Raw genomic sequence first — 15,064 nt, forward strand, 5'->3', positions numbered from 1 at the left:
TCTTTATTCTTTTCTTTCTGACATTTTCGTAGCTCACATGGGGATTGTCTCTTTCCTCTTGACAGTCTCTTTCTGGGTCTTCACTAGATATAACCGTTCTCATTTTCTGCTTTTTCTCTGATCTTCTCTATTATAGTAAGCCATGATATAATAGTATTTGCCCAATGAATGACCAGGTGTCCTAACACAGTTTTTTTAAAGATGCACAGTCTATTTTATTTCTGCTGCTTCAAAAATGTCTTTATCATATACAAAAATCTTTTAATGAATTAAACTATTTCTAGTTTATTCTTCCATTGATCTATTTGTCTATTCCTCCTCTGGTTGGAATTACTTTAGCCTTAGAATATGTTGTGAATTTTGATAGAACATGTTATAGTTCAGGGCATTCTTTTTCAGGAATCTTGCCTCTTCATTGTCTCTCCTTATATTAATTTAATAACTGATTTGTCAAATTCCATTAAATATCTTATTGGTTATAATTAAATTGAAATGAAGTTTTAAATTAATTTGAGGGAACCATTGACATATCTCTAATAATGAGTTTTCTTATTTAGAAGTATATCGTGATATTACATTTATTCAAATTCTGTGTACATGTATTTCAGGTAAATTTTATAGTTCTTTTATCAGGACTCAAATAGTTTTTCTTTAGTTTCTAAAACATAGATTTCCCAAACTATCATGAATGGAATTATTCTCTTAGCTTTTTTGAATTTGCTGGCATATACAAAAGTAAATTTTTTTTATTCTTCATCTTGAATGATGCCACCTACATTTTCAGTTGATTGTCTTCATATATATATATTTTGGGGAGTGAGTGGGATAGGTAGTTTGGGTCATACCTGGTGGTGCTTTGAGACTGGATTTGTATTCGGGGGTCAGTCCTGGCGGTGCTCAGGGGACCATAAGGTGCTAAGGATCAAACACAGGCTTCCTGCCTGCAAAGCAAATGTTCAGGCCATCCAGCTACCTCTGGCCTATGTGTGTTTTAGATGAGCATTACATCCAGTCTTCATAATGACAGAGTTTAATAGTTCTCATTTTTTTTTTTTTGGTTTTTGGGTCACACCCAGCGATGCACAGGGGTTACTCCTGGCTCTTCACTCAAGAATCACCCCTGGCGGTGCTTGGGGGACCATATGGGATGCTGGGAAACGAACCCGGGTCAGCCGCGTGCAAGGCAAACGCCCTCCCCGCTGTGCTATCGCTCCAGCCCCAATAGTTCTCATTTTTATTCTAAATTATAGAGTCTGCTTCTCTTAAAATGCTCTTTTCTAGTTTTCCCTGGATCCATGGAATTGCAGTGGTAATAAGGCAGGCTTTCTTGTCTGATACTTTATTTTGATGGGAGTGCATCTGGTAGTGAATGTTTAGTATCATCTATTTCTTTTTCTCTTTGGTTCATTTGTTTTGGTTTAGTGTTTTGTCTTTTGCTTTGGTGGGTCTCTCAAGCAGTGCTCAGGAGGCTTCTACTGATGATTCTCAGTCAACCAGACTAATCTTTCAATGCAGCAACACCTGAGATACTCAGGTCATCCAGACAGTGCTCGGAGCTTCCAGGGCCACACTTGACAGTGGCCTGGGGTCTCCAGAGTTGCACCTGCTGATGCGGAAAGAATCAAGTGGTGTTGGAACCAACCTGGGTCAGAATCATGCCAGTCCTATGCCCAAATCACTGTGTATCTTTCAGCCCCGTGGTGGATTTAAGAAAAATCTTATTTAGGAAATATTATTTGCTTAGAGATTTTATCATGAATGTATGCTGAATTTTATCTAATGTCTTTCAGGCAATCAATGATATTTTGTCCTTTCTTTTGTAGATTTCTGAAAGGATAATGTCCCTTAAGCTTGAACCTGGTCATGTTTCATTATTCTCTCAGTTATTTTTAGTCACTTTTATTTATTCTAGAACATTTCAAAGCTCCCTCCACTCCCGCCATCAGATTTTCAGGGCCTCTTTTGGCCTTTTTCTTGGGGTGTAGCTTTGGGGTCTATGCGCTGCCAGGGATTGAACTAAGGTCTACATGCAAAGTTCCAGCCCTTGGAGCCAATACCTTCATAGTTTTGCTTCTTTTTTCCTAAATGATGTTGGTCTGTGGTTGGAGGATTGGGTGTGTGCATGCTGTGTAGTGTTGGTTTGAGTCTTTTTTTTTGGCTTTTTGGGTCACACCTGGCGATGCACAGGGGTTACTCCTGGCTCTGCACTCAGGAATTACCCCTGGCTGTGCTCAGGGGACCATATGGGATGCTGGGATTTGAACCCGGGTCGGCCGCGTGCAAGGCAAACGCCCTACACGCTGTGCTATCTCTCCAGCCCCTGGTTTGAGTGTTTTGCTAATCTCACAGAAGAGTTTCAATAAGAATTTCAGGTTGTGGACATAGTCTGCTCCTTCCCCTTCATGCTGTCGCTGCGTGCTTGCTTGTGGTGCCTTCACACGAGGCCACTGCTGGGGAGCACACTCAGTTGTGGTGCTTGTGCACATCCTGTAGTTGTGATCACTGGGGGTTGCATGTGCTCCCTGGAAGTCGCGCTCCTGGTTATGGTGCTCCCACAGCTTTTCTCTGTGGTGCTCCTCAGAGATGACACTTTAGTTGAGATCCTTGCAGACGCCTGGCTGTGTGCTGGGATCACACACGGTCATGGCTCTGGGACGCCGAGATAGCAGAGCTGCGGGGTTTCACATGGCACGTATGGGTGGCTCTGGAGATGGAACTCGTGGCCTGATGCTTCTAAGGAGTCACTTTTAGCCACTGAGTCAGACCTTGTGCTCCAGAGACTTTTTTAAATGGCAGATTTCTTTCACATCACAGACTGAGCCTTTTGGGATGAAAACATTTGACTAAGGTAAAATTCTTTTTATTATTTTTGGGAGTTACTGTTTCTCTGATCCTTTTTTGTTAGACTTTCCAGAAATGGGGATTGAACCCAGGTAAGCCACGCGCAAGGCAAGTACTCTGCCCATTGCTATCTCTCCGGTCCTCTTAAGAACATTTCCTTATTTTACCTTCCCTCTTTCTGTTTGTCTCCTCATTTCATTCTTCTTTGTGCCTGGGAAGGAACTCAGGGCTTCTCAAATGGAAGTGTTCAAGGACTTCTGGCAGTGCTCAGGGGACCATGTGTGATGCCGGGGATTTGCTTGGGGTCAGCTGCATGCAAGGCAAGCACCTGAGCGCCTGTACTAGCTCTCTGGTTCTCTTTTTGTGATGTTAGGCTTGTCAAGAAGACAGCTGATTTTATTGTCTTTTTACAGATTTTATTAATTTTTTGCTTAATAGTCTTCTAATGCCTGTCTTTATTTGTAATCAATATTCCTTTCTAGTTTCTTAGGTTATATTTGGGTGATTTTCCTCTCTTGAATGAAATGATTACTTCAATACTTCAAGTCTTTTTTTGAGGAAATTATTTTAAGATGATAAAATCTTGTTTTGAATAGTACCTTGATTACATCACACGTGTTTTGATATGAAGTGTCTTCATTGTTATTCATTTTTAAGATGTGTGATTTTCATTTTGATTTCTTGTTTAACCTAAGGGTTATTTAAAAGAGCAGTTTTATAAATATCCAGGTGGACCTTTTTTTTTTTTTCTTTTTGGGTCACACCCAGCAATGCTCAGGGATTACTCCTGGCTTTGCACTCAGGAATTGCTCCTGGCAGTGCTTGGGGGACCATATGGGATGCTGGGGATCGAACCCGTGTTGGCCGCGTGCAAGGCAAACGCCCTACCCACTGTGCTATTGCTCCAGCCCCTGGACTTATTTTTTTTAACCATAGTTTTTTTCCCTTGGTTAATTTCAATACTGCTTATTGGGTAGATAATATAACTTTATTTTGTGTAACTATTTCTTTTTGGAGATTATTGAATTGTAATTGAGCTGTTGCTATATACTTAATATTTGCTTTGGACAAGAATTTGTATATAATTTATAAAAAAATAGATGGACATTGAGTTTGTTTACTTTTTTTTTGGCCAGCATAAAAAATATGCTGCAAACCTTTTTTCTTTTCTTTTCTTTTCTTTTCTTTTCTTTTCTTTTCTTTTCTTTTCTTTTCTTTTCTTTTCTCTTCTTTTCTTTTCTTTCCTTTTCTTTCCTTTTCTATTTTTTGTTTTCACACCCAGAAGTGCTCTGTAGCTTCTCCTGGTCTAGTACTTACTGACACTACTGCTTGCAGAACCATGTGTTGCTGGAGGTTGAACCTAGACCTCCTGCATGCAAAATACATGCAAAGCACAAAACCCATTGCTAAGAGCTCTCTCTGGCCCCAGTAAACATTCCTGTAGATGCTGAAAGATGAGTATTTATGTAAGACAGATTCTAAGACAAATGTTCACACTTACATGTTCTTATACACACACAACTTGGAGGTACTCAATACATTCTCAGATTCACACCACTCTTATTTGATATTTCAATTTTTTTTTCTTTGCTTTTTGGGTCACACTAACTAGGTGATGCTCAGGGGTTACTCCTGGCTATGCACTCAGGAATCACTCCTGACAGTGATCAGGTGACCATATGGGATTCTGGGGATTGAACCTAGGTCGGCTGTATGCAAGGAAAATGCCCTCCCCACTCTACTATCATTTTAGCTTCTGATATTTTTATTTGTCAATCAAAGTGAGTTTGAATTGCTCCTATGCCAGATAACATACCCTCAAAATGATTTTCTTTGTTCTCTATCCCTACCCTTTTCATATGCCCAATTTTCTTTAGAATAATCTAGGTTCTGGATTATAGAAAATTGTTATTTTTTGTTTTGTATTCTTTACTTAATAATAATGCCAAGTTCGTAAATGATAGATACTAAAATCTGATACAGGGGCTGGAGCAATAGCACAGCGGGTAGGGCATTTGCCTTGCACGCGGCCAACCCAGGTTCGATTCCCAGCATCCCATATGGTCCCCTAGCACCACCAGGGGTAATTCCTGAGTGCAGAGCCAGGAGTAACCCCTGTACATCACCAGCTGAACCCAAAAAGCAAAAAAAAAAAATCTGATACATAGGTATAAAACTATGAAGTCTTGTTGATTTTATGAATTGTAATAGTAGATTTTTGTTGGCTTACTTTGCTTTACTTTTTGTTTTGGTACAGACAATAGCTGGCAGTGTTTGGGGAACCATGTGATGCTGGGGGCTGAACCCAGGCCTTCTACCTACAAAGCTTGTACTCAGTTCTTTGAGGGAAATCTTACAGTCTGAAAATCTCCTCAGGTCCAGATTTTTAAAATTGATACTAGGATATTTTAAGTTAAATATCCTGTCACACGATATAGTCAATTTTGACAGCTACTATTCGACATGCCTTTATAAAAATAACCTTTTTGTTAAATGTGGTTTCCCCTTACTTCAAGAGAGAAAATAATCATATCATAATTTTCAGACCACAGATGTTTTTAGTAGAAACATAATTGCTGCCCCATTAATTTACACTAGAGTTAGAGAAAACATTTCTAGTTGGTAATTTCTCATTGTAATTCAGATGCCGGTGCTGTGCAGGATTATGCACGGCCCACAAAGAATCACCCTGCTCTCTATGATGAGAGTTAATTAAAAGAAAATATCGCTGCTGCACGGAAGACACAAAAAAATGATTTCAAAGAGCTTAAGTTGAGGGCTGCCCGAAGGAAGATTCCAGCAGAGTCTGAAATAGCTGCTTTCCTGCCTCACATCCAAACTGGGTGGGTTCCAACTTATGTGCAGTTGCACAGGTGGGACTTCTCAGGAGAGGAAGCCTGTCCATTAAGGTAATCATTTAAAGGAACAGAATACTGGGGCCCGGGTGATGGGGTCAGTAGTTGTGATCCTTGGCTCAAGTATGTGACCACTGATGATTGCCACAACTAAGTGTGTATGATACCTAGTCATCCCAACAATAACAACAAAAGGAAGAGAAGGTGTGTGTGTGTGTGTGTGTGTGTGTGTGTGTGAGTGTGTGTGTGAAGAACATGTAGTCAAAAGAGAAGAGTAACAAAGCATTTTTGTTCGATGCACATACGGCTTTTCCTTTCTTCTCCAGCCAAGTTCCCGTGTGTGAGAACTGCTGCTTTTTCTGCCCCCCACCCAGGCACAGGAGAGGGGTCACACAGAGCTGTTGTATCTTCCTGCTGTATATATGGGCACTAGCATGGGATCAGAGAGGAAGCTACCTGACTGTGCCCTCTTTTATGCCTGGTTATCTTTGTCCTGAGTTATTCCCTCTGTCCCATGCAGGTGAGATTTAAAAGGACCAATGGGCACTAGATTCTTCCACCATAACACTGTGAACTGCAAATAAAGATTTCTGGTGAAGGTTTCTACCCTCTTATCATTCAGGATAAGTGAAGGGGATGTTCTCAACATTTTCAACCACCCCTTCCCAGACAAGTTTTCTAGATTTTAAAATTGAATCCAACCATTCATTCATTATTTTTTGTTTGTTTGGTTTGGGGCCATTCCTGGCTGTGCTCAGGACTTACTCCTGGCTCTGTGCTCAGGTATCACTCCTGGCAGGTTTGGGATGATATGCAGTGCTGGGGTCTAATCCAGGGCTCTGCCCCCTACACTATCTCATAGGCTCCATAACTATTCATATTTTGGAGTCAGCTTCACCTTATCTAGGAAAGACCTGGCACTTCGAATCCATCTTAATTCAGTTGTTAGTATTAGAGAGATTTTTAGTCAGTTTTCTTTTTAAAATTTTTTTATTTTATAAGTTACTTCACAATTTTTGATTCCATTTCATATTCAAACACCAATCCCACTACCATTACACCTTCCCACCACCAAATTCGGGATGTTTCCATCCCAATCCCCAATCCCTGTCCCAAAATACAAATGAAAGAATATATTTTGTATTGTCTGTTATGAAGAACTTCTGAACACGCTTACAAAAAAGTGTTTGTATAGGAAACAATGTGCAGAGGGTTGGAATGATAGCACAGCAGGTAGGGCATTTGCCTTGCACGACGCCAACCTGGGTTCGATTTTCAGCATCCCATATGGTCCCCAAGCACTGCCAGGAGTAATTCCTGAGTGTATCAGCCAGGAGTAATCGCTGTGAGTTGCCGGGTGTGACCCAAAAAGAAAAAAAAAAAAAGAAGAAAACACTGTGCAGATTGTTCTGTTTTGTCAGGAGCTATTAAGACATTCTATAGGATATCACTAATATGTCGTTAAACTTTTGGTTGTTAAAGATTTGTTGCCTACTGTCTGAATCCCATCAAATATGGTGTGGTAATTATAGAAGATGGGTAGGGAGTGTCTCATGATGTGTCAGGAATATGTTCACTCATATGTGAGGCTTGGCCTGAGTATGTGAAAAGCGGCCTTGAGCATGGCAGCAGTTGGGTTATGGAGGTCGGCTGCTGGGGCTGGGTCCCTTGGGGTGGGAAGGGCTCTTACACCCCTACCCCGGAGGTGGGGGCGAGTAGACTAGTCAGTTTTCTTGTGCTTAGATTAAAACTTGATGCTTGAGAGAAGATTGATCTATGAGTCTTCTCTAAAATAAATAAATAAAAACAACAACAATGAATCTTATCCATGGATTGCATTTGTGGAGGTATGCCAGCAGTGTCAATAGATTTTTATACAAGATACAGCAGTAAACTGATCCTACCTATAATTACAGTTGCCATCATTATAGGAGAAAAAGGAAAGGCTTTATTTTTATGTTTATCAATGAATTATTCCCTTCCCCTCCCCCTTCCTTCCTTGCTGATATGATGAAATGCTGGAGGTGTGTTTGTCATCACCAAGGATATGTAGATTGCAGTGCTTGTACAGTTAGCTGTGGTGTTCCCCGAGGCTTGCATTTCTTTGTTATTTTATTTTATTATTTTTAATTTTTTTAATTGAATCACCGTGAGATACAGTCACAAAGCTTTCATGTTTGGGTTTCAGTCATACAATGATAAACATCCATCCCTCCACCTGTGTACATTTTCCAGTATCCCCAGTATCTCTCCCACCCCTCCTCCTGCCTCTATGGCAGACAATTTCCCTCCTACTCTCTTTCTACTTCTGAGCATTGTGGCTGGCTTGCATTTCTATAGTACATGCTGGAGGAGCTTGCACTCTGAGCTGTGTTGGTGGTGGTGGTGCTCGCACATGTCCCCACTAGAGGTTGTATTTCTTGGCCACAGCAACTGCAATTCCTACTAGTTGCAATGCTTGCTGGGGCCTTTGCTGGAAATTTCTGTGGCCCTGGGAATCACAGAGCCGCCACATGCAAGCAGGCTGTGTCGGCTGCTGATGGGGGTAACAGGATTTGGACTTGTGACTGTATAGTGAAGAAGGTACTCTAAGTTCTGAGAACTGAGCTAGTTCTCCAGGTCAAGAAAGATACATTTTATTTTAGACCCTTGGTTTTTGGTCACACCTGGTGGTGCTCAGGGTTTAGTCCTGGCTCTGTGCTAAGGGATCATTCCTGGCGAGGCTTGGTGGGCCATGTAGGGTGCTGGGGATCATCAACCTGGGGTCATTTGCCTGCAAGACAAGTGCCTAACTTGCTGTACTAGTTCTCTGGCCCAGGAATATAAATTCCCACCTCCACCCTCTGCAGAAAGGAGGATTTTTCTCTAAGTGTCTTACACTTCTGTGATTAAGGAGATGTTTTATATTGGAAGACGAATATGTTAGATATGTGATGCACAATGTTCAGTAACTGTGTTGGCACATGTGTTGCCTTTGAGACCGTTGAGTTAAGGCCATACAAATTGGTGAAAATTGTCGTACACATCAGGGAGTCTACTGTACTCAACAGTTACATACACTGCTGGCTGGCTTGCTGAAAACATTTTTCTTTTGATTATGCCTCAGTTTTATCAGCCCTTAACGGTTGGGAGATAAGCCGGAGGCTATAGATTATACAAGTGATATAAGAAATAAACAAATGAAGAAAAATTAAAATTTAATGACACATGGGTGGCATCCTGGGCTCAACAGCCACCTCTGATGTCGCCAGCTTCATTATCCCAGTCTGAGCTGCCTGAGCCCGGCACGGGCCTTTCCTGTGAGTCACAGGGACTTCTTGATGATGGTGATTTTCAAAAGGCAGAGGCCAGATTGTAGGGCACAGTGTTCATCAGAAATCCTTGGGAAGGATTCACATCTTGTTCAGTTCTGAGGGGCATTCTCCCGCTGTCAAAATCCCATTCAGTCTCATTATTTTTCTTCTTTTGTACTTTTGTCACATGTGATGCTTCTAGATCCACATTTTCTGCAGCTTCACGTGGTTGGGTGGGCTGGATCTGATTATCCCTGGTTGAGTCGCAATTAACTGTTAACTGAAATAATAACAGCACTGCTGCGTGGAGGAACACTGCTGTGTGGAGGAAAGGCTAGATTTTTTTTTTAAATATGTATTTGTTAAAAATGTGGTATTGGACATTTTTACTTGTTTGGGATCACATTAACTTTATTTGACTTCCTTAACTCGTCTTTTTGCTTATAGCTGTTCTTTTACCGTGATTCTCCCCTTCCGGGTCCTTATTTATTTATTCACTTTATTGAGGGGACAGTGGTTTACAAAACTGCAGATGTTTGTATGTTTAGAAGTAAGAATGGTGCCATACCACACTCACCAACGAAAGGCTGGTGACAAAATCCTACTACCAGAGTCCATGGGACCCAATCACCTCCTCTCTCTCTCGCCATCTTTGCTAAACTCAGTAGTACAATTAGAATCTCAGGATTTCGTTCCACTGGATGTTGTCTTTTCTCTAGCTTTATTTTTTTTTTATATACCACATGAAGGAGATCATATGTACCTAGACCTTATTTTAATTTATCTTTCAGTTGGCTAAACGATTTCTTTAATTTTTAAAAGAGAATATAAGCTGTTTAGAAATGACATTATCTGTTATCTTGTAGTATTTATTTTTACTACCTTCAGAAATTTGTTTTGATGTCACTTTTTTTGAGGGATTTCTTTTAGGAGGGCACATCTGGTAGTGCTCAGGACTTACTCCTTGCTCTGTGCTCAGGACTTACTCCTGGCAGTGCTCAGGCACCCTGTAAGTGGTGTCAGGAACCAAACTGATGATGGTCAAGTATAAGGCAAACACTTATACTTCCCTGTTCGGTCTCTCCTATCTTATGCTACTTCTTTTCATTGATTCTCATTTTCTTTTTTTATTTAAAAAATTCAGGTCGAATTCATAAGCATTCTCAGCAACCTTTGATTACATATGAAAAATACAATGTGACAGACAATCCAAAGAACGTAGGTGGCTCGCGTTCTGTTCTCCTTCTGAAGGCTCATGGTAAGTTACTTGTGTAGTACTAATACTTCTTTATGGAAAAACCTTACCCAACCACACAGTATTGACTGGATTACTAGCTGTGTTGGAGTAATTTAACAAATGATTTATGCTTAAACATTAATATTTTCAGGTACCATTATCTCTGTTAATGATTGCAAATTTTTATTAAAACATGGAGAATAGGGATAATTCATTGGTTTTAATCTTGAGTGTACATTAAAATTACAGTGGAAGTTTAGGGGCTGGAGAATACCATGGGTAGGGCATTTACCTTGTATGCCACTGACTTGGGTTTGATCCCTAGCATCCCATATTTGTCCCTTGAGCACCTCCCGGGGTAATTCCTGGGTGCAGAATCAGGAGTAACTCCTGAGCATTGCTGGGTATGGCTTCGAAATCAAGGGGAAAAAATTTACAGTGGCACCCTAAAACACATAAGTTTTAGAAAAGTAGCCTACTTATTTCTAACAAGAGCCAGAGTTAATGGGTTAATTTAACTTTCTTGAGACTTTAATTATGCCATTATTACAATAAACATTAATAAGAAAGGAATTTATGATTTTGATTGTTTAATATAATAATAATTTGTTTCTGAGATGCAATTTCATTGTTTAAGAACATCATTATACAAGTATTAAGTGTCTACAAAGCACTCAAGATATTCTTAGGTATTATATACTTAGAAAATGATGGTAGGAACCAAATTCGAAGAGCAGTAGTCTAGAACAAGATTCTTGCATGCTCTGGTTCTACAGAGAATGTGAGCTGAAAAACCAGCTCTGTGTTCAAAATGGGACCTAAAAAAGGGAACATGGGGGGAGGAGAGGGGGAGAGAGAGAGAGAGAGAGAGAGAGAGAGAGAGAGAGAGAGAGAGAAGGAGAGAGAGAAGGAGAGAGAGAGAAAAAGAGAGAAAGAGAGAGGGAGGGAGGGAGGAGGGAGGGAGGAGGGAGGGAGGGATAGTGAAATATTGCTGGGGGTGGTGGTGGGAGGGAAGCGGGACTTTGGTGGTGGGAAATGTACATATGTACATTGGACACTGGTGAAGGGAAGGGTGTTGGAACATTGTATGTTTGAAACTCAATCATGAACAACTTTGTAACTGTGTATCTCACAGTGATCCCAAAAAATATTAAAAGAAATAGGGAAAGCATAGTGAATATTATAGTAGAGTATTAGTAATTTTAGTAAAATAAGTAACTTTTCTTACTCTTCATATCTTGTATTCTCTCCACTTATCCATTCTAGTGGGTTTTAACAAATGTCATGACAGTCAAGTTTGAAAATAACTTTATTGTTCTGAATTTGTTGCTATTAGTAGCCCTGATTTGATGTTTTTGGTTTAGCATTATTGTGTCTATTTCTTTTCACATTGTTTTTTTTTTTTTTGCACAAGCTGTGAGAAGATTCTGAGAGGCTGTATTAGCCCAGGGTTAAGTCTGCAAAACAGACTGGATTTTAATTCAAACTCTGTAATCATGGGGAGTTACTTCATTTATTTATGTTTTTTGCTTTTGCGGTCAGCAAAAGTGAAATAACAATTGTTAGTCCTTCGTAAGATCCTTGGAAAGGTTAGATCAGTGGACGTGAGGCGCTCTGGTTCCTGACATGGGAGAGAGCCATGGGAAGTGTCAACTTTCAGGAGTGGCGGGAATGAGCTACAATACAGAGAGCTCTCTTAGGCTATGCTGGTGTCAGCTGAGTGTGTTTTGCGGCTGTTTTTGTTTTCTGAGACATCTGACTTGGTCATTTCAGAAACAGTTTCATTAGTTTGTGATGACAACCCCTGTTTTCTCACTTGTAGGTGCCTTAATGTTTGTGGCGTGGATGACTACCGTTAGCATAGGGGTACTCACTGCCCGGTTCTTCAAACCTGTTTGGTCACAGATTTTCTTTGGTAAAGCAGTTTGGTTCCAGGTAGGTAGGAGAAAAAGTTTAATGGAATGTTCATATTGTTTAAATTTGCAATTACGAAATCATATGAAGTAGTGTGTGTCTATATTTGTTGGGTTCCTAATAATTTCTATTTTGCCTTTTTATTTCTCAGCCAGTTCAGGGTAGATATAAGATGTACATCAAAATAGAGACAGCCTTACAAAGGGCCCAGGACTGTGTCCAGACTGAGTGTGTCTCTTTGTAAGACAAACTTGGAAACCCACATTGTTTTGCCTTACCTGTCTAACTTAAGAGAGGGCTGGAAGAACACTCAGGTACTCTTAGTACAGATGGCTCAAGGAATGCAGGACAGCCAGACAGAATTCGAGAGTGCTTGCTGCATTCAAAGCAGGCGTCAGTCTTCTGGTTGATGAGTCAATGAACGCTGGGCTACCTCCAGCTCTCCAGTCAAGATCATCTGTCTCCTGTGGGTGGGAAATATTCCTTTTCAGCCTCTTCTTGAGAGATGGGAAGATGTTCTATCATTTGAAACATGAGAAAAAAGACATTACGTACCTCTCGAAGCAAAACAAAACAAACCTCACTCTTCCTGTGTCTTAGAGTATAGACACTTGTTCCCATACTGGAAGATCAGTGCATATGTGTTGAGGTAGGGAACAATGCTGCCTATTTGGACAGTTTTGATTGCATGTGAGAGGGTATCCCCAAAATTCACATTTGTATGATTGTAGCTTTTATTTTGGTGAGGTACACACCCAGTGGTGCCTGGGACTATTCCTGGCATAGTGCCATGGTTGTTCCGGTACACAGGGAACCTGGTTGTGGACCCAAATCTGTACGTGAAGCATCCTTTTTAGCTGTCTCCTGTATCCTGGAATTGTAGCCTGTGAGGTTTAGCTTAACTATCCCTGTTGCTCACCGTTGGCTTACAGGGTCAGTCTGTTGAATGCTTTCTCACATGCCTTCTCCTGTTTGTGTGATCCTGCCTTTGATCACTCTGTCTCTCTCATCTCCTCGTGGGACTATTCGCATTTGGAAACTCTTCCTGGTTCTTCTTTCCTCCTTACTCAAATTCTCCACTTCACTTAAACCTTTGTTGCATCTTAAATACACATGTGTGTCTGTACTCACAGGCGGGTAGTGGCTGTGGTTTCTCCTTTTCTGGAGATTATTTTTGTTTGCACAAGTTATCTTGGCAAAACTAATACCGCCCATTTTCATTCTCACTATTCTCTGGATTGGGAAATATATTTGGTGTTTGTTTCCATAGGTCCTGAATTAGAATCTAAACTCTTTAGGAGACAATATATTTTCTTTTCTCGCTGTCTTCTCATCAAGTCTGGTATAACAACACCATAGCCCTGATGATGGAACTTAAGTAACTTTGGAAGGCAACGAAGGATTCCGAAGTCTGAGTTCTGGATATGCAAATCTATATCTGTTTGTATACTTCCTGTGGCAGAAGTCTGGCAAACGCTTGTGAAGGCTAGGATGGCAATTTAAGGTTTCTTTCACGTTTGATGGAAGATGAGGTTTGTATTTTTTTAACTGACCACAGACTATGATCAGATGCCAGTCGAATATCCATCATATGTGATTCTTCTTCCCCCTGTCGCACTAGCTCCTTTCTCTTATGTACCCATCACTGTTGCACTTTCTCATCTCCCCCTGGCAGGTGCATCGACTGCTCATGGCCACCACATCTGCGCTCACCTGCATTGCTGTCATTCTGCCCTTTCTTTACAGGGGAGGCTGGAGCTGGGTGAGTAGATCTCTAACAGGATGTCATTATAAACCCATCGTGATGTGGAGGAGATTGCCGATAGATATATTCTCTTTCCCCTCTGAATCATCTGATCACTATTTCAAGTGTCTGGGCTCAGCCGTGGAGCGAGAATGTCAGTGACGAGAATGGAAGTGGGCTGGATTTTTAGGATGCTGTATTATCACTGTATAGTTTCTGTTTGTTTTTTTTTAACTGTTAATGATTTTGGTTTTGGACCATACTTCCTGTGCCCAGGGCTTACTCTTGGACCTGCGCTTAAGGATCACTCCTGGTAGGAGTCCTCGGGGGCCATTCCCAGAACTCCTGGGATCACACGTGGGTCAGCCACATGCAAGGCCATGCCCTCCCTGCTGGCATCTCCTGCCCTTTGCGCTTTTCCTGTTCTAGAGTGTTGGAAATTCAGGTGCTCTCTTGAGCACGAGCACCCGCTTTTCTCTGACCTTAAGGTCACTGCTCTCCCCGAGCTGTAGTCCTGCTCTCTGAACAGCTCCGACTTTTGTGTCATCACATTTAAACCTGAAATGAAGTAGCTTTTGGTCGTAATCCTGGGTCACAAATGAAGTGACGGGGCTTTGTCTCAAATCTTTTATCTCCAGCCTGAACTTCTTCGCTGGTTTGAGACTCTCGTTCAGGTATTTACATGGTACCTCAGCTGACATATCTAGCCGAACAGAGAGTCCAGAATAGAATTACCAATCACCCCTTTCAGCTCTGCCTCACCTGCTACCACCCCCACATCCGTTGTTGACCAGACCCTTAGAATGCTTGAACTCTTCTCTCTTTCATAGATATCCAGCAGGAATGTCTATGACACATTGTCTGTACAGTGTTAAAAATACACTTATCACAATCATTGGCCGCAGTGGGTTTGAACTACCTTATCATTTTTGTTTGGTTTTGAGTCTACACCTAGTGATGCTTAGGGCTTACTTCTGGCTCTGTGCTCAGGGAGCACTCCTGGTAGTGCTCAGGGAACCATATGTGGTGCTGGGAATTGTGCTTATCTGGGTTGTAGATGAGCCTGTACTATTAAGGCCCAGAGTCCCTCATGTTTTACCTGGGTTATTGTAATAGCAAGAGAGCTGCTCTCTCCACTTCTTTGTCTACGGACAATCTGTTTTTCACTTAAGGTAGAGTG

General features: G+C 41.2%; 1 protein-coding gene across 1 annotated transcript in view; it reads left to right on the forward strand.

The window, feature by feature from the left end:
- The window catches only part of FRRS1 (ferric chelate reductase 1), a 60,970-nt gene that overhangs the window by 38,240 nt on the left and 7,666 nt on the right, over positions 1–15,064 (forward strand). The window contains exons 9-11 of the mRNA XM_012934089.2: positions 10,134–10,247; positions 12,049–12,161; positions 13,816–13,902. Of these exons, the coding sequence (XP_012789543.2) occupies positions 10,134–10,247; positions 12,049–12,161; positions 13,816–13,902 (314 nt within the window). The remainder of the gene's footprint in view (positions 1–10,133; positions 10,248–12,048; positions 12,162–13,815; positions 13,903–15,064) is intronic.

The sequence above is a fragment of the Sorex araneus genome, chromosome 8 (assembly GCF_027595985.1).
Source record: "Sorex araneus isolate mSorAra2 chromosome 8, mSorAra2.pri, whole genome shotgun sequence".
In the NCBI taxonomy this organism is placed as follows: domain Eukaryota; kingdom Metazoa; phylum Chordata; class Mammalia; order Eulipotyphla; family Soricidae; genus Sorex; species Sorex araneus.